We start from the raw sequence: 23,645 nt of genomic DNA, 5'->3' as shown, positions 1-23,645 counted from the left end.
CCATATAGTGACTTATTTTTCCCCTTTTTTCAGAAAATATGAGCTTCAGGTATATTTTCCCTTTTACATGACACATTATAAAATACAAGTAAAGCAATTATAATACTTCTCTCCATGAGAAAACAATGTAATTTTATTTTACAAGTTTTCCTGTAATTATATTACTGAAGAAATAAAGAAATATACCTTTTCTACCATAAAACAATGATTCAGAGAAAATGAAGTTAATAAGAGGATTCTTCATTAATATAAGGAAACCACTGTTAATACCATAATCAAAAATCTGTATGTTATAAATTGCTTATCTGGAAGATTTTATTTCTATAGAAAGTTGCATAGCTAGAAACCATTTTAAAAATACTGTTTTTACTTTATCATTTTACAAAGAAGCTAAGTTATTTGTTAGGAGTTAAGTTTTGGTGCCAAAGCAGACCATCTACTTTCTATCCTGCCACCTACTACTTGTATGGTGTTGGACAAGTCAGCCTCTATGAACCTCAACTTCCTCATATGTAAAATAGCAATAAAGCCTACATTGCAAGATTGTTTAAGGATTAAACTGTCAAGCCCTTATTTACAGAGTGAATACCTGACCCATAAAAAGGGCTCAAGAGATGTTAACTAGGACTACATCACATTATACCTACAAAAGATCATTTCATGGCTAATGTTTCACACAAGGTGAAACTTGCTCTTATTTGCAAAAATTCACTCTGATTTTCTATAGCTTATCATATGTTACAATGTTGAGGACACTCAAGAGATGATTTGTAAAAGTAAATGCCTTTGAGGGAAGGGCCAGCCTTTTGTTTACAAGGATTGTTTATTCACCTAAATATTAACCATTTATCTACTCCAATAGAACAATATACTAAGTTCATGGAGCTTACTGGAATTTCCCAGAAATAGAACAAAAGTCACTTTGGTAAATACTGTTTTAAACTTTCCTCAAACAATAATGCCAAAATTTGCCTCATGTCTTCCAATTATCTACAGATAAATTCTACCAAGAAAAGAGAAAAGAAGTAAAGGATATAAAGTTAGTTTTGCATACCTAGAAAGAAAGAGAAAGCCTAGCTCTAACTCTCCAAAACCAGAAAGATAGGGCATGTTAATGTTTCAAATAAGATAGGATACTACTTAAGAGTTAAGCAGTAGGTTTCAAAAGCAATTACTGTAAAGTGAAAAATCCCAAAATTTATTAGGATTGGTACTTTAAGTCAGATAATCTTTTTAATAAGTATCTTTTAAAAATAGGCCAAAATAATAAAAGTGCCCCAAAGACTACTTTCTGTGGTGGTTGATTTTGTTTTGTTATTTTAAGTGGAAAAATAAAAAATCTTTGGTATGTATTCAAAATTGGCATTATACACTAAGAGGAAGAACAATCTTTCATAAAGAAAAAACTTTCTCCTGCTTCCGAAGCTGATGGCACCACAGCTTTAAATGCCTGAAAAGTTTAACCAATCTTGAGAACTCTAAAGCATCTGAAAATGTAGTACAAAAAAGTTCAGATAGGGGGAAAAGAAAAAACAAAAAGTGAAAAGACAAAATGTGACAATTACAAATCAAAGAAAATTATTTCACCTGGCGCAGACGTTTATTTGATGTCCCTGGACTACTTTTCCGTAAATTGCAAAATGCCTGCAGACCTTTCATCCAGTCCTACAAAAAATAACACAGAATTTCAAAGAAACAAACTACATTAGTTTATTTAGTTTCCAATCATCAATTCGTTTGCTTCAAATTCAATAGTTCTTTCCTTCTCTAGACTGCCATTTCTTTTCTGAGTACACTGCACTTTAATGTATTTGTGCCCCAATAATGTAAAACAATAACTAAAACAATTATAATAACTGTTAAGATTGTTTTTATTTCTGTAAAATTTCAAATTTAATTAACGTTAAGTAATGGCCACCAACAAGTGGCAATTCATTAGCTAAATATTCATATTAGAGCGACAGTACCTCCCAAGCAAAACAGTACCTTGCAAAAAAGTCCCAAACTCAACTTTATACTTTAGACACCCTAAGAAGAATTTAACTTGATATATTTTGTGAGAGGGCTGATTGATAATGTGATAATTCATTTCATGACAAGCCTTCTAATCTTTACCTTAGACTATGATATAGGAAGAAGTTTATAAGGGTGTTGGGTTATTTGCAAGCCTTTCAAATTTAACAATAAAAATTTTTTTTCAGCCTAATATCCAAATTAAATTGCAGCTACATTCTTAAAAAAATTTTAAATATAAAAATAAATCTAAATATTTCACTTTGATTACATGTTTCTGGAAAGCTCTGTACTAGTGCTTTACTCAACATATTTTAGTTTGTTGGCTATTTCAATGAATCTGAACTCTGCCAGTGTTAGAATAAATGTTTACAGTAAAGCAAATTAAGACCAAAGCAATTATCATAGCTTTTAGAAGCAGCAGAAAATACTAGACATTCCAGAGCCCAAAAACACGAAAACTGAAAATACCACTTAAAGCCAAGAAGACTTCAACTTTACATGGCATATGGACATATGAAATATGTAAAGTATATACATAAATATAAGGAAATACAATAAAATTTATATAGATAAGTAAGGCATGCAAAAAATACTGAAATGTCATCATGTTATATGGCACATTTTTACAGAAAGACAGAGGGGACATGGAAAATGATTGGAAGATAGGATACTGAAGTTTGAATTTCTATTACTCAATTTCTAACTTTTTTTTAAAAAATGACTAAATCAGCTAAATATTTTGAGCTATTCTTTTCCTCTCTGCAAATTAGGAATACATGTGGATTATATGTTAAATGAATATTTAATAGATTATGCAAAGATTTGAAATATGAAATTCAAGTATGAGCCATAAAACAATGTCTCATTAAGTTATAGAGTCTGAGGTATTTTCTTAATTTTTGAGTGACAGGCCAGTGCCAGAATTTGGTTTTAAGATCTGCCTTAAATCCAGGGTTGGCAGATTGTGTTCTTATTTCCAACAAAGCCACTTTCTTAGACCTCTTAACCACCTTCATGTTCCTTCTGTACAATGTAAGGAGAAATGTAGTCATATTTACACAAAATACAACTCAACACTCCAGAAAGTATTGTGGTTTCAAGAAAAAAACTATTTTAATGACATTTTAAAAAATTATTTCTTCACAGTATTATTTAAAATTTAATAAAACTTACAAGAAGGGCATTAGAAATGATAATGGCTAGTAATGAAAGTAGATATTGTATCTAGATTTAGAGGAAATATAGAAAATTCCTATAAATATTTTCCTATAAATTCCTACAAATTATTCCTGTAAATAAGTATACTGGTGACTGCACTTCTATTTTCAGACATGAGTTCAAACAATGAATATAACAATGCTCATTAGCAAAACTAACTGGCTTACCTTTGGATTGTACTGAGAATATCTATAACCTTTATGCAGAAAGGATTTTAAATAAGCATTCTCAGTTGGATTCAACATCACAGAGTATTTAAAGTTCAATTTAAAATGGAGTTTTCATTCCTAATAACCTTTCACTTATCAACTGTGTTTTTCTGCATTTCTTTCAAAAAAATGTTTTACACATGAAAAGTTCTCATTCCTTAAAATAAAAAGATGATTAGATTTCAGGCATCCTTTTTGATTAATTTATCTTAAATACAAAAGTTGTCGAGTCTAGTTAATATGAAAACATGGGCCAAAATATAGGTTTACAGTAGTTTAAGAAACAATTAACTTACCTCTGCTTGTTCTGGAGTTTCTCCTGCAAAGTAAAAGATGTAATGTTCTTCACTAAAGTGCTGAACTACTATCTGAAAACAGTTTGGCCTTTAAAATATAAAGAAAAAAAAGTTACTAGATAGCTTAATAAAAAGCATTAAAACATTTACATTAACCTTAAAAAAATCACATTATATAATTATATAATTCATGTAATGTTTAATTTAGAGAAGTAACACTCCACTGTATCAGATCAATACTAAAAAGAAAATGTCATCTATATATAAATATTTTAGAAAACCTTTCATCAGCACTATTGAGACTGTATCACTCTTTTAAGTGCAAACTAAAAGACATTAGAAATAGAAAAGTATAAAGAAATTAAAGCAGTATTGCTAGAATTCCGCATACCTAATCTAAACACATTTAAAGCAAATAAAATGTTTCTAAACTCACTGCTTCATGATAATACATAATATACATTTACATGCACTGGGAAAGACTAGAATTGTTTGTTGTTAGACCAAAAATATTCTCAGTACTTATCTCTAAGTGGATTGTAGGTGACTGTAATTTTCTTATTTACAATTTTCTGTATTTTCAATTTTTTTAATTGATCATTCTTTATCTGTTAAAATAGACACATCATTTCCTCACACAGACTTGTTCTGAGGATTAAATCACCTAACACTGGTATAGAGTAAGAATTAATTCTTATCCTCCTACTGGATATACTGTATTATAATTCATTTGACATCTATGATAGCAATTTTTTATCATTTTAAAAGATATGCTATCTTTCCAACTAGACTTGAAAATGTTTAGTAAGGGCCTGGATTTATTTGGAACTCAACAGATGTTATTTCTACTTCCTGCTTTAAGCTAAGATTATATTTTATACATTAGTGTTAGGAGGCCATAGCAAAGTACCCAGAGTACAAGCTTAACATCTGTTAAAGATAAAAACCATTTTTTTCATGCTTTAAGGAATGCCATAAAGTAAAAATGGATAATGTATATTGAAGGCTTCTGATTTTAAGTCAAGCCTCCTGCTTGATTTTTTTAAAAAAGGGGGGAAAAAAACCCACCTCTTTGAAGGCACTGGAGAGTAACCAAAGCAGCTAAAACTTGAGGGACCAAGATCATACGGAGGTGAGCCTGACATTCTCCATAGCTTTTCCTCTCAAGGCATTTGCCATTCCTAACCTATGCTGGACAAAAAAGCTGAGAATCTGGGATGCTAAGCAAAAAGCAGTAGCTAATAGTTAAAGAGCGCTGCTGGCAGTTTCACTATTCTAGGAAAGAAAACTAAATTTCAGTACCTTCAAGGAGAAGCCTTTCAGCTGAGACCTCTGAAGAGCTATACCTTCAGAATTAGGGGGAAACCAGAAATAGAACAGCCTTTACCAATACTGAAAACCCAATCTCCACTTGATCCCTGAGTGGATCAAAGTGAACTACCCCTACTCTGACTTATCTGTCAGAAGATTTTCTGGAGGCAATGACATTATCTGCAACTTCTATAATTCTCCACATACACAGTGGCTACCATTCAATCAAACATAACCACACATTACAGAAATAATGACTGAAAAGCCAAGAGAAGATGACAGACAACAAAGGCAGACCCACATATAATCGACACTTAAGTAAGACCCAACTTTTAAAAAACAATAATTAAAATGTTTAATAGATGACAAGATAGAGAATTGGATCTATAAAAAAGAATCAAATGGAAATTCTAACCTGAAAAATGAAATAAATGCAATTTACATCTAAAAAAGTGAATGCATTTAACTGCAGAAGAGTAGGTTACAGAATGTGAAGACAAATCAGAGGAAAATATCCAGCTGGAAGCACAGTGGAAAATAAAGGATGGAAAACACAGAAAACCACAAGAAACAAATGAGGCATAGTGAAAAGATATAACGTGTATCATTTGAATCCCAGAAGATGAAAGAGAATGTAACAGAAAAACTGTCTTAAAGAGATACTAAGAATTTTCTAAAACTGACAAAAGACAGCAGATGTCAGATTCAACAGGCTCTACAAATATTAGAATAAATTATTTTAAAACTTTACATTAGGCACATCAGGCTGAAAAACTAAAACTAAGACAAAGAAAAATCTCAAAGCATTTGAAGAAGGAAAGGTACACTACCTCTAAAAGAGAAACAATTACAATGACAACAGAAATATTGGAAGACAAAAAAATCTTTAAAATGCTTTAAGTAGCCAATCTAAAATTTAATATCTGGCAAGAACATCCTTCATAAAGGAAGGCGAATTAATAAATAATGCCATAGCCAAAGATTCAACCTATGAAAAGATGAAGGTTTAAGAATTTCCACGGAAACAGTCACTACAGTAACTGTATCACTGAAATGTCTTTCAATTTTTACATCTAAAATGATTAATATTTAAAAGGAAGCAATATTAAATATCAAAAGTTTAACACAAAGAAACAGAATGCTTAGAGACTTCTTATATACTGAAAATTTTCTGGAAAATATGCAGGAAAAGAACCATACAAGCAATGCTGTTCAACATTCCTTTAGCTGCAGGCTAAGCAAACATAACAACCATCTCTTCTGCAGAGGAGTACTGTTCAGGTTCACATTAGACTGTGTCTAAATGCTAAAGGTCAGTGAATTAGGTTCTTTGCTTACACAAAGCAAGAGATATTCAATGTCTGCCATGTATTTCATAATACAAAGAAAAAGATAAAAGCATCTATCCACAGTTTTCCCCTTTTATGCCTTGATGTTTGCATTCTTTAATGAGACATAATTAGATATTAACCTATAATTCACTTTTCATATTATTGGGTAGAACAGTCTGTCATTTCCTTGAAATACACTTTGCTGATGCTGTTTTCCTTGGCATTCAGTCTTCTCACTCATTTCACAATAAGGCACCCATAAAAAAATACTTGATGGTAAACTGGCACATTTGAAAAAATCTTCTCAATTTTTTTAATGAGACACTTGAGCATAATTCCATGGATCTAACTTTTCCATATCAGGTTTTAGAGTTGACATCATTAAATACAATTCACCAAGACTTTTTTAAAAGTCACCAACAACAAATTTTGTACAAGAAGCAAATGGTAAATGTAAATTTATTGCTTTTTCTCCACCTGACAGAAACTCCTTTCTTGATATTAACCAGACTAAGGATAATCGAATCTCTTTAAATTGTATTTCATGGATCTTATCCTTCTCTAACTTTTGCAATTCTTTGTCTTTAATTGGCAAGTGTAATGATGAGCCTTTTTTTTGATAGTGCAATTTAAATAAAATTGCACATGTTCATATAAAATACTTTAATAATGATAGAGGTTTTCCTCAAATTTACACATTGTTCCACAAGTCTTAATAATTCTTTAAGATTGATATTATTCAAATTATAAGACTCAGTATCACTAGTGAATCATCTTTAACTTCACTTTTCCAAAGATGAGTTTCTGTTTTGAATCCATAAACTTAATCACACATAAATAACTTTTGGAGGAAGTTCACCCATCCTTCAATATTTCTGCTTAGTGAGAAACATTCACTAAAAAGTTTCTTATTTTCGATCATAAACTCTAACAATTATTCTTTTGTACAGCTAACACACTTATTATCAAGTAATACAGTGGTATTCTGTTCCTATTTCTTCACAGAAAACAGAAAATATGTGCATGTCTGTATTATTTCCCAGAATAAATTCTTGATGTAAGACCTCTAAATCTTCCTATTTTAAAGCCTCATCATCAATCATAAGCTTAATATTTCCATAGGACCATTTTTACTTCAAAGAATTCATTCACTGATTTGAATACTTTATCCTTAATAATTTGTTTTGATACTCTCTTGCTGACCAATAATTTTCTTGCAAACATTTCTCTAATATCTATAGATCATCAGTCTGCAGTGAAAATGTAATCTTCTGGATCTGTGTAAAGTCTATCATTTGATTCAGCAATGCATTTATTGGTAATGCTATCTAATACTTTGAAAGTGGTATCTCTTTGATTTCTTTTGCTTCTTGATCTCAAACATAAGAGTTAGTATCCATGTAAACTGGTAAAACAAACAATTCCACATTTGTGTCTAAAGCATTCTGACTTTAGCTTTAGCTATAAATTGCATGACTTGTGTAACAAGTTTCCCAAGATTAACGTGATACTGCAGGAACAGATCTATGAAAGGGAGGGGAGGAGAGAAGAAGGGGCAGAGGAGAAGAAACTATCATTTTTGAGTTTATAGTTCTAATTTTTTCTTCATAAGCAGTGAATGTGTACGGTATGGTGCCAGCATAATGTACTTGGCACCAGTGATTTATTCAATAACTTTCATACATACAAGTAAAATATTCAAGCTGAGGAAGAGAAGATTTATTGGGTTCAGCAGTCCAAATCTGATACGATTCTCATTAAATGGTTCAATTAGTGGGTTGCACTTTTTAAATTAAGGCTACTGTGCTTATGTTGTGAATCTAATGCCATTCAAACTTTTAATCATCAAACTGTGTATTATATATATATATCTGTACATTAAAGCCAATTATAAAGAAGTAGCAATAGAAAAAAATATCTAAATTAGTTATGGCCTTTACAAGAATCCCCCACACCTTTTTTTTTTTTTTTTTTTAAACTGACTAGCTATTAACATTTCCAATAACACTGACAGGATCTCCTAGACACAGTTTCAAAGAAAGAAAAGACTAAATTCTGTACTTTATGGGTATTTCTCTTGAAGTTTTCACAAATTAAATAGGTAAGCTCTACATTTGCCTAATAGAAATGTCATCCTGCAGCAGAAAAACAAGCTATTAAAAACAACTGTTTCAACTGCCTTCTGTTTTAGAAATCAGAACAATGGGTGATAAAAGTGTTAAGAATATCTAAAAGACTCTGGGCTATATTATTGATAATACTGATGGTGGAAAGAAAGGTCATTGTTCTTGAACAAAAACTAGATATAATCAAGAGCTGGCTGGATTTGCCTAGTGATGTTCAGGGTTTAGTTTTTGCATGAATTTATTTTTTAAATCTTGTCATCAATGTAAAACATTTTTTATTATAAATCTCACAGATTCCCTTCACTCCTTTTTTCCTATTAAAAACTGTTTTTATATTATGATTGCTTTTTTAAAATGTTACATTTTTAAGACCATACCTGTGGAGTTAATAGAACTGAGTGTACCTAGTACTGTCAGATGCACTGAGGCAATGAAGAATGTAAAATCTGGGGGAAGGTGACAAAACTCAAGGTCACTCAAAAGATTGACGGCTGGGGGCAGGAAGGAAACATGCAATATATGGATCAGGTCTTACTATAGGAACTGTCATTCCAAAGATTTCTATGCAATACTGTGGAGAATTTTAAACATTAGGTTAGTCTAAAATAACTAAGGAAGACTAAAATTATCCTGGAAAATAAACCTAATAACAATTTTAGTAGATGACTTTAGGGCTCTCAAAATTGGTTTGCTATGCTTTGAAATGATGTGAACATATCCACTATTTTATTATTAAAACAACTGCAAAAGAGAAATAGGAAACTTAATTCCTTACCTGCCAAAAAGACTGTCATGAACAACATAAACAGAACATACGCTGAGATCTATTAATCCTTTTGGTTTTGTAGCTCGTTTTTCACTTTCAAAATAAATAAGTTGGGCATCACTGCCCTCTAAGATAAAATACAAATTTTTCCATCGTTTTCCTTTGCCTGTTTAAAACAAATTATATTTTCCCTAATGAAACATTAAACTGTGAAACTGTATATATAGAATCATAAAAATTATCCTTGCTTAAAATAAAAGTTGAAATATATTTAATTTTTATTTTAAGCTCAAATAATACACGAGTCCTTATAAAATCAGTAATTTCTCTGTAGAAAAGTTCCATTTATTACACACTGCTTGTTTAATGAATCACAGAATAAATGACAAGGGCATCTTAACTATATCTTCAAAGATAGACCACATTATGATGAAACCTTTTAAATTCTTGTTTAGAAGTAATTCTTTTTATCTTGGGGAAAAAACTCTTTCACTAACCACATCCCACCATCATATCTTAATGTCAAATTGAAGTAAATCCATAAAATAAAAACATTGGTATCATGAATATGTCAAGTGCATAAAAGGAGTTTCTCTTTAAAAAAGAAAGCATGGGGGGAAGGGGTGGTATGCAATTACCAAACACCTTGCACTAGAACTGACCTCAGGATTTAAAGACAAACTTGGGAATATATAAGCTTGTTTCCTAAAACCATGATTGGAAATTTAGACTCTAGAATTTGAAAGATGCTTAGATAAAAACTTTAAGCAATTATCAATTACTAATAATCATGTCAAAACTTATTAAGAACATACTGCAATAAGTTTTATGCCCAGTATTTATAATACCTCTATTAAATGGGTTTACGGAAAAATACAGAAATTAAATCCTTAGTCATAAAAGTTTACACTTACCCTTTTTTAGAAGATATCCTTTTTTAACAATATTTTTATAAAAGGCATCCTTTGTTTTTCGACGAATTGTATTATAGATTTCCTTGCCATCCACTGTATCATTGAGTACTTGTTCTTGATCCTGAATTTAAAAAGAAAGTAAAATTAACTGCATGAATTCTAAGCGGAAATGAAGTAAAAATCTATTACTTTACCAATTAGAAACTAGAGTGTGTGTCTGTATAGACATTTAAATAACTGTTTTTACAGCGAAAATCTAAACATACATGAAAAATACATTGAGATCCTTTGCTTTTCCAAGAAATCCCAGAAAGATATTCCTGCCATTTAAAAAAAACATGGACAACTAATAAGCTATTTTCAAAAATACAGTCAGTTTTGTTGTATTTTACAGCAAAATCATTATTTTGAAAACAGGAATTTGTCCCACTGTAACTTATCTATTAGGGACCAATTTCAGCATAAAGCAAATGGTGAAACTCTTATGTGCTTATGCACAATTATGTCTGCCAAAAAAATAAAACAACAAAAAAAAACCTAGGTAAATGTAGAAAACTGCATCCAGCTGAACCAAGACAAGGGAATATATAAAAGACACACAATGCAAGTATCTAACAGCTACCTTAGTTCACCAAGTATTCTAAAGCCACACCCATCCATGCACATCAGATGTTAAAACTTTCCATCTTATTTCAGGTAATCACCCTTACAACACTTCACAATAATACACAAGCTGTCACTTCCACAAATAAATGTCAGGTGTTTTTAAAGGTAAAGTGACATATTAATTACACTATTTATATATGTCTTAATTGTTTAACATGTATAAAACTATGCTGCATTTTTAGTAGATTCCTATCTTTTTTGGTGTGCCACTGATGAAGTTTTTGAGTGTTGTGCCCTTTAACTCATTTTCTCTAATAAATCCTGTAGTTTTTATTCTATTGTTTTCCATAATTGGTGATTTTTTGGGATGCATATGTCACATTGTAGCATAACTTACAGTAAACTGACAGTAAGTGCTAACTCTCCCAAATAACAGAAAGTAGAATTATGTTAGGAGGAATATAAGAGAACCTTCATTATGATCCTTCCAGAATAAATTAATCCTTAATATTACCAGAGTCCACTGGACCCAAAATTTATTTTTTTAGTTTCTTTTTTGAGCAATACTTGCTATTTGAAGCAATTAATATTTTATGACTTTTAGACTTTCTTAGAGACCTTTTTTTGAATAAAATTCATTCTAATTTGCAATCCATATTAGTCCATTAAATCCTTTTATACATCTAAGACATATTATGGGATCTTAATGATCTTATTTTTCATGTACCTTCTGCCATTTCATCATCCTAGGAACTATTTCATCATTACTCATCAAGTAAATAGTGATGACTACTTTTTCTGGTCATACAGATTAATACTAAATTTTTATTTCAATGATGATTGTGCTTAAAGGGCCATATTTGTAGTTTATCATTTAAGATGTTACCAATTTAATGTTTGGATTTAAACTCCTGATTTCAAGGAAATCAAGATAGGTATTTTTAAAGTTATATTAAGGTGCCTACAAATCCTAATGGATCTGTGCTGATTTTTATCTTTTATGTACAACACAAAATGCCGTGTTCTTTTAATCCAGTCTTAGGGGACAATCCTATTGTGGGTAGGATCTTTTGATTAGGTTGTTTCTATGGAGATGTGACCCTGCCCATTCAGGGTGGGTCTTAATTAGATCACTGGAGTCTTTAGAGAGCTCAGAGCCAACACAGATACAGACTTCTGGAGATGCAGTCAGAAATAACCCAGGCTACGCAAGGATTCACAGAAACAGCCAGAACCTGGAGACAGCCAAGGGAAGCCAAGAGATGAAATCCAGAGTTTGCCCCGGAGAAGCTAAGAGAGGACCCACATATGCTTAGAGAGAGAAAGTCACTGGAATCAGAAGCTGAAGGCAACACAATGCAACCCAGGAGCAAAGGACCAGCAGATGCCACCATGTGCCTTCCAAGCTGACTAAGGTGTTCTGGACACCACTGGCCTTTCTACAGTGAATGTATCCTCTTGTTGAAGACTTAGACACATTTGGACACATTTATGGCCTTAGAACTGTAAATATGTGAACTAATAAACCCCCATTGTAAAAGCCAATCCATTTCTGGTATTTTGCATTCCGGCAGCTTAGCAAACCAGAACAAGATTTCAATATATTAGAAGACACTACGGGGAAGAACACAACTTCACTTGACAAGTTGCAGGCTTCTGAAGGCAGACTTCAGTTGCAAATCCTGCCTAGCTCACTTAGTGGCTAGGAAAATGCCATTTAATAAATTAATTCAGTAAATGTTTACTGGGTGAGGGCACTGTTCTAGCTTCTGAGATATATCAGTGAACAAATCAAAGATCCCTATCCTCATGGAGCTTACATTTTAGCTAGGAAAAGAGATTTAAAAAACAAACAAACAAACATAATAACTAACATGTATTGTATGTTAGAAGATGGTAAGTGCTTTGCAGGGTGGAGCAGGCTGCAGTATTAAATTAGGTGTCCAGCTAAGTCTCTTTGAAATGCTAATTTTTGAGCAAAAACTTGAGAGAGGTAAGAGATTTTTGCTAAGTGAATATCTGAGGGAAAATCATTTGGGGCAGTATGAACAGCTAGAGCAATGATCCCTAAGGCAGGAAAGTACCTGCATATTTTTAAAATTAGTAAGGAAGACTGTAGCAGTGGAAAAAAGTCATAAAGGGGTATAGCAGAAGGAGATGCATTCAGAGAAGTAATGGGATGCCACTGTAGGGATGCCAGATTGTGGCTTTTATTCTGAGTGAAATGTACAATATCTTTTAAGTATTAAGCAGAGAAGTGACATAATGACTCAACATTCTCTGACCATTGTATGATATAAGGAGGCAAAGGCAGAAACAGAGAAATGAAGTCATATTCTAGATATTTTTTGAAGGTAGAGCCAGCTTAATGCTCCTGACAGGTTAGATATAAGGTATGGGAGAGAAAGAAAAGGGTGGTCAAGCATGACTTGATGCCTTAAATAATTTACTTAACCTCTCTAGTTTCAGTTTCCCTACTGTAAAATACTGTAAAAAAATCAACCTCATCAACTTGTTGAGAAAATAAGATGAATTGATACTTATAAAACAGTGCCTAAAAAGTAGTGCTCAAAAAATGTTAATTATTTTTATTGTGGGGTATGTTGTCTTAAAATGCTCCTTCTCTTCTAATGTCTATTTCAGTAAGTGTTAGTTACACCTGTCTAGGGCTCTGCTCTTTCCATTCCAGCATCCTACCCTGAGTCTGGGTATGCAGGTTCACTTCAGGGGGAACTGAACTGATTTTGCTAGCAAATCAGCTTTTCCATCAATAAAATGGATATCACTGGCCTTTTGTGTTCTTTAATAGTTACAATCCTGATGGGAAGGAAGGTGAGTGTTAGGATTCCCCAAAATTCTACCATACCCTAATTTTCACTACTAGGACCCAAATAATAAATTACAGACATAATTAAATGTCTTCTATGTAGTAATCAAATTGCTATTTAATCAGCATCAGTTATTTTTGAGGTACTCAATGCATTCATTATAGGCACTTTGCAAATGACAAGAATTTGAGGTTTGTTCAGTTATGAAACAGTAATCCAAGTAAGAGTAATACTTTGTATTTCTGATGTGATTCTTAAAGTAACATAAGTACTAAAACTTCACTAGATGTTACATGATTCTTACTTTTCTAACTGTAAAAAAATAAAATAGAATAATTCTCAAATTCTAAACACAAATTCAGGATGGGGATGATGCAGAAATTAACTGATGGACGAAAATAAAAGCTATGAAACAAATTAAGATGACCACTAACTCGAACAACCAATATGAATTAGAATTAAGGATATAACAATGGGACTATGTGGCAGACCAGTAATCCAGAGGTAGACAACTCTGACCGCAAATGAAAAGACCCTGAACAGTGGTTTCTGCAAAGCACAAACCACTATGTGGTTTACAAAATCACAATTGGTTTTACATATGCAGTAATTAGAATAGTGAGCAAACAAGGTCTGCCAGAACTACCACCACCAACAGTAATGGTAAATTAGTGCTGACTATAGTTATTAGGAATGTATCAAGAGGAACTGAAACTTTAGATGGATCTTGAACTAGTAGTATTTAGATAGGGAGAGAGGAAGAGAGACTGCCAAGGAAACAGGAATGAGCACATTAAGGATGTGAGAGATGCTAGTGACAACACAAGCAGGGTAAAGTGGGTGCTTCCTGAGGGAAAGCAGGTGGTCAGTCATTCAATTAGTATTTATTAAATACCTAATGCCTGGTACTGTTCTAGGCACTGGGGATACAATAACTCAAAGGAAAAATATCTATTCTCATTTCCTTTAAGTTCTACTAGAAAAGCATGGGGAAATGAAGCAAGATATATTAAAATGTGACAAAATCATTGTGTTTTTGGAATATATATTTAGTTTCAGAATAATGATTTCCCCCCTCAGCAACCACAATGAGTCATAGGGTTCAACCATCTGAAATTGTTAGGAGGAGGAAAAATTGAGAAACTAGAGACACTACAAATCACTGTACATTAGCTGGGTCCCCAAAACGTCTCTTAAAATCCTTTTTTGTGTCCCTGGGATATCACAGCTTCTATTTTCTACATACGAAAATTTCTTAATCACTCTTTTGAAGCACTTCTTTCTAACCCTTGCTACACGCTTTCCCCACCACACTTTAGAAAGGGGAAGAAACAGGCTCATCACCCCAATATGCAATAAACAACTAATATTCAACAGGACCTCTTGTTCAAAGTCAATCTTTCTTCTTATGTTCCGGATTTTATTCATTCCTACCTTCTCTAGGACCTTTATATCAGGTATTGCCACTACCCATCCTCTACCCCCACTGTCACTCTCCTGTTTACTATGGCTTTCCCCAAAGTATACAGACAGGCTCAAGGCTTTCTCACCATAAGGTTTTAGATAAATAAAGAGCTTAAACACCTCTGGTCCCTATACCCATTTCTTATTTCTTTTCTTTACTTTCAAGCTTACCTAGATAAGCCTGGCTGTGGCTTATCCTTGCTGAGTCTGTATTTACTTCCAATAAACTCGCTCTTCAACCCAGTGCAACTTGACTTCTGCCCCCACCACTGCTTATTTTCTCAAAAAGCCACCAAGGACTTCCTAATTATCTAGAACCAATATATATTAAAAACTAAGAGGGGAGAACCTAAGATGGCGGCTAGGTGAGACAGGGCAAAAACACACCTCTGTGAAAAATACTAGATAAAAACCAGAAAGTGACCCAGAACACCAATTCCAGCGATGCACCAGCTGGACAAGGTCTGCTAAAACCACAGGGACCGTGTACTTGGTGAAACCAGGAGTCTGCACTCTGAAATGAGTGAGTAAGCTGGCTGAAAGTCCCGCGGCCGTGCTACAGTGTGGGGAAGCTGTGGGTTGGCGTTTGGAGACGGACTAGTTCTTTTTAAAAACAAAAAAACAAAAAACAAAAAAAACCTGGGAGGGGCTGCAGATACAGCAGTGAGAACCACACAGTGAAGCACTGCAGGAGTGGGCTGTAGCCAACGCCTCGGTGTCTGGCGTGGAGGATAGCCCTCCCCACACCTGCTGCTGATTGTCCCGGGGCCAGAGGGACAGAGGGGAGAGCCAAAAGGAGAAAGAAACCGCACCCCTTACAGCCGGCTTCCTGGCGTGCTGGCAACACTCCTGCCCAGGACCGGATCCACAGCCCAGAGCCATACCAGGAAACCCCGTCTGACGGGGAGTGTATCCCACAGCACCACACACACGCCACAATATCGGCCATGGACAGTGGCCTTCGTGCACCCACAGCTAGTTGTCCCGGAGCTGGAAGGCGGAGCTGTGTGAAACGGTGGGGGTTGAGACGCTCCATTCAGCCATTTTTGCATCAGGCTGGAGCACCCCTGCACGGCCCGGCAGCTTGGGGATTCCCTTGAGGGAAGGTGCGCACTTGTGATGTAGCACAGCCTTCCCTCAGCAGAAGTCCTGGAAGATCACAGACATCAAGCAAAGAAAATGCCAAGAGGCCAAAAACAACAGAAAATCTTAAAGTATTTGATAAAATCAGACGATGTGAAGAACCCAATCCCAAACACCCAAATCAAATAATCAGAAGAGACACAGAACTTGGCGCAATTAATCAAAGGACTACAGTCAAAGAATGAGAGCATGGCGCAGGATATAAAGGACATGAAGAACATGGCACAAGATATAAAGGACATAAAGAAGACCCTAGAAGAGCATAAAGAAGAAATTGCAAGAGTAAATTAAAAAATAGAAGATCTTATGGAAATAAAAGAAACTATTGGCCAAATTAAAAAGACTCTGGATACTCATAATACAAGATTAGAATAAGATGAACAACAACTCAGTGTCCTAGAGGACCACAGAACAGAAAATGAAAGAAGAAAAGAAAGAATGGAGAAAAAAAATAAAAAAAATCGAAATGGATCTCAGGGATACGACAGATAAAATAAAACATCCAAATTTAAGACTCATTGGTGTCCCAAAAGGGGAAGAGAAAGGTAAAGGTGTAGAAAGAGTAAGCAAAGAAATTGTTGGGGAAAACTTCCTGAACCTTCTACACAATATAAATACACAAAGCATAAATACCCAGCAAACTCTAAATAGAATAAATCCAAATAAACCCACTCCAAGACATATTGTGATCAGACTGTCAAATACTGAAGAGAAAGAGCAAGTTCTGAAAGCAGCAAGAGAAAAGCAATTCACCACATACAAAGGAAACAACATAAGACTAAGTAGTGACTATTCAGTGGCCACCATGGAGGCGAGAAAGCAGTGGCATGACATTTTTAAAATTCTCAGAGAGAAAAATTTCCAACCAAGAATACTTTGTCCAGCAAAACTCTCCTTCAAATTTGAGCGTGAGCTTAAATTATTCAGACAAACATGCTGAGAGATCTTGCCAATAAAAGATCTGCCCTGCTTCAAATACTAAAGGGAGCCCTACCGACAGAGAAACAAAGAAAGGACAGAGAGAGAGAGAGAATTTTAACAGAAATATATAGAACCTTACATCCCAAATCACCAGGACACACATTTTTCTCTAGTGATCATGGATCTTTCTCCAGAATAGACCATATGCTGGGACATAAAACAAGTTTCAATAAATTGAAAAAAAAAAACAGAAACAATTGAATATATTCAAAACACATTCTCTGACCACAATGGAATACAAATAGAAGTGAATCATTTTTGATTTGTAACTCCACTATTTACTTCCTACAGGATATAAAATATATAAACTCTAATGATAAATCAGTGGTTTTGGACTCAATGTAAAATATGTAATTTCTGACAAGAACTATATAATGGCAGGGGAATGAAGGAGTCTAGGAGCATAATTTACAGGTCCTATTGAAGTTAAGTTGGTATCAAAGAAAACCAAGATTGTTACGGATTTAAGAGGTTAAATTTAAGCCCCACAGTAAACACAAAGAAATTATCAAAGAATATGACCATAGAGATGAAAAGTAGAGTATGGGTTACGAGAAGTAGAAGGGACAATGGGGAGTTAAGAAATGAGTGTAGGGTTGCTGTTTGAGGTGAAGGGAAATTTCTAGTAATGGATGGTGGGAAGGTGATAGCATTACAACATTCTAAATGTGATTAATCCCACTAATAGAATGCTAGTGAAGGGGTGAAATGGGAAGATTGAGGCTGTACATATGCTTCCACAATTGGAAAAAAAAAAAGACAGTCTAAATAGATGACAACTGAATGCCAAGGATCATCCTGGATGGGATCTGAGGATGGAGGACAGGAGGCTCAAAGGGACACAGTTGGGACATAAGAAAAAAGGAAATATAGAATGTAAGCTTTGTATCAATGCTGAATTTCTTGAACTTCTTAGCTGCGTTTAATGGGATTGCATAAAAGAATGTTCTTGTTCATGGGAAACTGTATATGTGAATTATAGTGTTTGTTCAAGGATGTGTGCAGCTTGCTCTCCTATGTTCAGAAGACAGAACAATAGATGATGGTTGATAGGGAGGGAGGGAGGGAAAGAAAGAAATGGCGGTGTGACAGCATGTTAAAGTTGACGGATCGGGGTATCGGGGGACAGGGATCAGGGTATGCTGTGTATGGGGTTTGTATAGTTTTTGCAACTGTTCCTGTAACTTTGAATTTATTTCAAAATAAAATTTAAAAAAATTTAAAAAATAAGTAAATAAAAACTAAGTTTCTCTTACAATTCACTTTCTGAAAGGATCTGAACAATCTGCAGTTTTTAATTTCATCTAATATTAGTAACATGAATGCATGCATAGCCATACCAAAAAAAATGCATTTTAAAATAAAATTCTAACTATAGGAAAAAGAAAAACAAAACCGACCTGCATTGGTACAGGTTCCTTAAGATAATAACCTTCAACAATCTGTTCTTTTCGATAGTGATCTATGATGTCTCCAATGCTGTTAAAATAAAAATTACTAACATTAACATAATTTTACCAAAAAGGCAGATCTTTAAAATAAACATAAATCCTGGTAGGGAGAATTTTCTATTAGCAAAGTTTCTCAAAGCATATAACCCCATTACATTAACAGAATATATGATTTAAAAAACGGTCATATTATTTCAGAGAAACAGAAGAGTGTTCCCAGTATTGGTTTCTAGATTATAATACCTGAATCAGAGATTCCAACTCCCCATATACACATCAATCAGGCAGCAAAGTCAACAATATCTACTCAAAGAGTTACCATAAGTGAGGAAGATAATAAAAAGTCTATTTTTTTAAGGGAGTATTTCTGAGAAAATGAGAATGAAGAATTGTCAGAGAAATGGCATTTCCTTAACAATTAGTGAATCAAGCTAAATAATCCATTTCATCATCAAAAGATCTACGTATTCTACTTTTATAATAAATCAGATGCAAACAGATCATAAAACATGACTAGCAGGAAAAGCAGAGGCCAAAAAATAAAAATAATAAAAAAAAGATCAGGGGCTAATCTTACATGTTGGATTATCACCACAGTAGGGAAGGTTTATTGGTGATTATGATAAAGAGTGCTGCAAATTAAATATCTGGGAAATATTACAAAAAAAAACTGAAAATAAAAATGACAAAATTTATGTATTTTACAACATTTTAACACAACAGCAACCTATAAATGAGATTATTTTATATATAAAAACCAATGATAATGAAAAAACTGATAATATTCAGTAGGCCTTTCTGTTGAATATTTTATTTAAATCCTAGAATTTTAAACCTTCCCATAATGCACTTAAGGAATAGGACTTTAGGGACTACTACTATACTACAAAATTACTTTAAACCAAACAGAAGAAATGCTAAAAAGTTAAATAAAAAATAACAACAAAAAAAAAGTATGAACGAATACCAGAGGAAACATTTAACAGAAGAAAATGAGACAAGTAAAAAGGTACTATAAAAAGGGCAAGGAAGGTTATAAAGTTTTTAAAGGAAAAATGTAATGCCACATACAAATCCAAAAATGTTAAAAAGAAAAATGAAATTGAGGGAAGCATTCTGAAGATTGCTATGTATCACCAGAGAGAGGACTTTGTGTTGTTCTAAAGCAAAAAGCATTAAAAATATGAAAGTAAGTAAACACCAAAGGTTTCTGGTTCAGTTACTGTAAAATGCTATCAATCACTGTGGTTACACTTCAATATTACAATATAATTGTCTTCCATGAGCTGGCAGAATAGGAAAACTGTTGTGAAATACAGTTCGGATTACTCAGGAGCAAATTTAAAAGTCTGTGGTAACAATCAGATATATTTTACTAATGAGCTGCACATTCAAGAAGTTAAAAAGGTCAATCTTCAGTTCATATTCTACCCAGATACACTCAAAGAAACAGTCAAGGGAGACAAGAAAAAAAACAAATTTCTTAGACATTCCATAAATGTTCTACCCATGAAATAAGATGGATTTATAATTCAGAATAGCTAAAATACGTTCACTACAAATTTGTGAAATAAATGTGAATAACTTAGTATATAAAAAGATCTCTCTCTTCTTCAACACAAGATAAATGTTAATACTGTTCAAGGTCTGACCAAAATCCCCTCTTCTCCCTTCTCATAATCATTTTAACTACTCTCTCCCAGATGATTCTCCCAGGCACATTTGTACGATGCAGGATCTGCACAGCATACCTCACAAAGAAGATCCGTCAATGAATATTTGCTGAATTAAATTAGCTATTAAACATCTCTCGTACTTTTCTAAAATTTTGAATATAGGAACATTAAAATTATGTCTCAACAAAGCAATTTCTAAATAGTAATGGACATAACTGCTACGTCTCTTTACTAATAGCCTAATTTACAGTTAATAGGGAGATGGACAGCAGAGTATGGCTATGTTACATAAATTTATTAAATAATCCTATTTTACTTCTATAGCTAAATAATAAATGATAATAACAAACATGTATCTTCCTAGGAATTATTTCATTACTGACATTAATGCTAAAATTTGAGTATGTATTGTAAAACTGCCATTTTACAGGCATATTTGCATAATGTTGGCAATTCTTAAAAATAATTTTTAACAAAAATATTAAAACCAAAAATAACAATACACTTGAACTTTATAATATCAACATATCTACAGGAAATTTTAAAGTCTGAAAATCAAGGATTTGGGAGAATGGTCAAGGCCACTAAATTAGCATATATTTAACTTTTTAAAAAGTTCTCATTTTGCAAGCTTGCAAATTTTTCAATTAATATTAATTTGAAAAGAACTGTACTTCAAATAGTTCTTTCTTCCTGTTCCATTATGAGTTATTAACAGAAAACACTACATTTTTAATGGTTCACACACTGCCTCCAGTATTTAGGAAGAATTTCTATCTACAGAATGTAGGTAATCTTAAGAAACTTTAGTAAAACAGCAAGCAAAACACTTTACAATAAATAATTCTAAATAAATTATCTTAAAATCTCAAAATGGACATTTATGAATTCAGTAAAGAATATGTTTTCAATTTTTAGTCTTATATGTTCCAAATCCCTAGGAACCTGGACAATGGTAAATATTAATTTTCCTTCATAAAAAGCTCAAATTGCAGCTAGCTGGAATTTCAGTAAGGATGTCTAGAATCCAGACTGTAACGTAGAAAGTACTCAAACAGTTTATACGTGAGGTATGCAAAAAGATCCAATTGTCTAGTCTCGCTCCATTTGATGTCTTAAAGCCATCAACTGAATTATGGCTATTAGAATGTGTTTGGGGGTTTTTGTTTTGTTTTGTTTTGCTTTGTATTCCAGAGAAACCAGCTACTGGATTTCTAAACACTCAAAGGTCAAGCTGGAATTGGGAAAATTTTGAATTGGGATGGAGAATGCTGCTGTGGTGTTAAGTGGTTAAACCAGGCAAATGGCAATATTTAGAACAAGATTTTTTTGGCCTCCAAAAGAGTACAATATTACTCAAGTTATCAAGTATGGGAATACCTTTACAGTCAAAACAAACAAACAAAAACAAAAACAAAAGATGGAAATAAAATGAAGAGAGAATTTTCTATTTTACAGAACAAATGCTGACATTCTATCAGATGGTTTCTTCTATTAACTTACTTTCTTAATCAAGTGACTAAAATTTATTCTGAGTTTTGGGACAAGCGAAGAGTTTACTTAGAATTTTGAAAGTAAGAAGTAGGAACCAATAATTACAAATTCTTATCAACTTGAAAAAAACCCAGTTACATGGTAACATTTGCACAAGTTTCAGGTTATTCTTTTTTTCTATTAAAATGCCTCCCTGATTAAAAACTGCAACATATTTTCTTTTTCTTATATTAGATGTTTTTCTCTCCTGCAGCTAATACATGGATTAGCAAATCCATCAGAAATAGCTAGTGTAATTTTTTAAATTACATAGTCATATTGGAAGGAAACAAATTAAAGCTATTAAATTATATTCATATTTGACACTGTCCATACTTTGACATAACTACTAAATTATATTAAAGGTCTTGTCATTTTTAAAAGTCAGGGACTGTATTTATAACTCTGAATCCGATATATTATTTATCATCAAGATTTCAACTTTTTGCCAAAAATAAAAGACAACTAAAAATTTCTTGTAACTTACCTGTTATAATATCTGCCTCCCATCATAAACTGATTGTTGGGTGTTGGACATATTTTAAATCGCTGAATATTTTCATTGGTGCGAAAATAAAGTGAATAGTCACCAGGAGTGTTATCTGAAGGTCTCACAAGAAAACTGCACACTTGGCCAACTGTAAAAATTAAGCTGTTAGTTTTATTCCCTAATTATCAAATAAAGAAGAAAAGGTTTTAGGCAGTATAACTACAATCAAAATTCATAAACACATTTTTATCAGAACTTGTTTTTTTTAAAGACAGTTTTAAGACTTATTTTTTCTTATTTTCTGGTTTATGATTCACAACAATCCACATTGCTTCTCCTTATATCCCTTGCATAGCTTACTGGCGTTATTACATAAAAATACAGGGCAGAAATTTTGCAGCAGTGACTTCTGCTCAAGAATATCTTTATCTGTCATAACTTGGAAAGAATAATATAACCACAGGTTATATAGAGGACACTACCTAAAACTGCTTACATTCTGTTTGTAAATCCTTTTAATAAAAAGATTCTGAAATGCTTAAACAAATTTTCTATTGTATGCTCCATACTTTATCAATGTTTCCAATTAAAAATTAAGTACTAACTAAAATAAAACAGAATAGTACCAAAGGCTTGCAAAGATAGATTTAAAATCATTGAAATATTTGTGTACATTTTCAATTTCGAGGTACACATGCACTAAATTTAATTCAATAGGTATGGTCCTGAAAAGTTACAGAGAACCAAATTATCACATATTAAATATTTTCATATTAGTTTTGAGAAGTCTTTTTGTTGTCTTCAGTTGACATACTCTTAACATTACATTGGCTGTCCCTTTTCTCTTTTAAGTCATAATGACATAGAAAAGATCATAATTTGATTGCTTTTAGGAAAGTGCAAAGGAACATTTAGAATATCAGATTTAGTTTTTACATAAATTACTAATAGCCCCAATCATCTAGCCAAGGCACGCACTATCAACAAACTTCAAATTCAATACAAAGGAGTAGAATATAAACCTTAAACTGAATCTTCAGGACTCAGTATATAAGTAAAGACAAAAGTCGCAGAAATTAATTATATAATTTAATGTAGTCTAAAATGCAGGAGTTTGAGTAACAAAAATCCAAGACACTCCTTACATTTCAACTAAACTGCTAAGGTAGGAATTACATGCAAAAGTTTGCATGCAGGTGCTTATATGTACTTTTCAGGGGAGAAAATTTACCCAATTCTCAAAAAGGCAAAAAACCCAAAGAAAATGAAAACTCATGTAAGGAAAT

At 32.9% G+C, this 23,645-nt stretch overlaps 1 protein-coding gene across 1 annotated transcript in view; it reads right to left on the bottom strand.

Moving 5' to 3' along the window:
- Positions 1 to 23,645, bottom strand: part of RASA1 (RAS p21 protein activator 1) — a 144,589-nt gene that overhangs the window by 21,714 nt on the left and 99,230 nt on the right. Inside the window, exons 8-13 of the mRNA XM_037801676.1 lie at positions 22,357 to 22,507; positions 18,610 to 18,688; positions 10,188 to 10,308; positions 9,283 to 9,439; positions 3,740 to 3,827; positions 1,588 to 1,665 (exon numbers count right to left, since the gene is read on the bottom strand). Coding sequence (XP_037657604.1) covers positions 1,588 to 1,665; positions 3,740 to 3,827; positions 9,283 to 9,439; positions 10,188 to 10,308; positions 18,610 to 18,688; positions 22,357 to 22,507 — 674 coding nt within the window. The remainder of the gene's footprint in view (positions 1 to 1,587; positions 1,666 to 3,739; positions 3,828 to 9,282; positions 9,440 to 10,187; positions 10,309 to 18,609; positions 18,689 to 22,356; positions 22,508 to 23,645) is intronic.

This window comes from Choloepus didactylus, chromosome 13 (assembly GCF_015220235.1).
Source record: "Choloepus didactylus isolate mChoDid1 chromosome 13, mChoDid1.pri, whole genome shotgun sequence".
NCBI classification, from domain to species: domain Eukaryota; kingdom Metazoa; phylum Chordata; class Mammalia; order Pilosa; family Megalonychidae; genus Choloepus; species Choloepus didactylus.
Note: the sequence above shows the minus strand (reverse complement) of the source record. Positions and strands in the feature narration are given on the sequence as shown.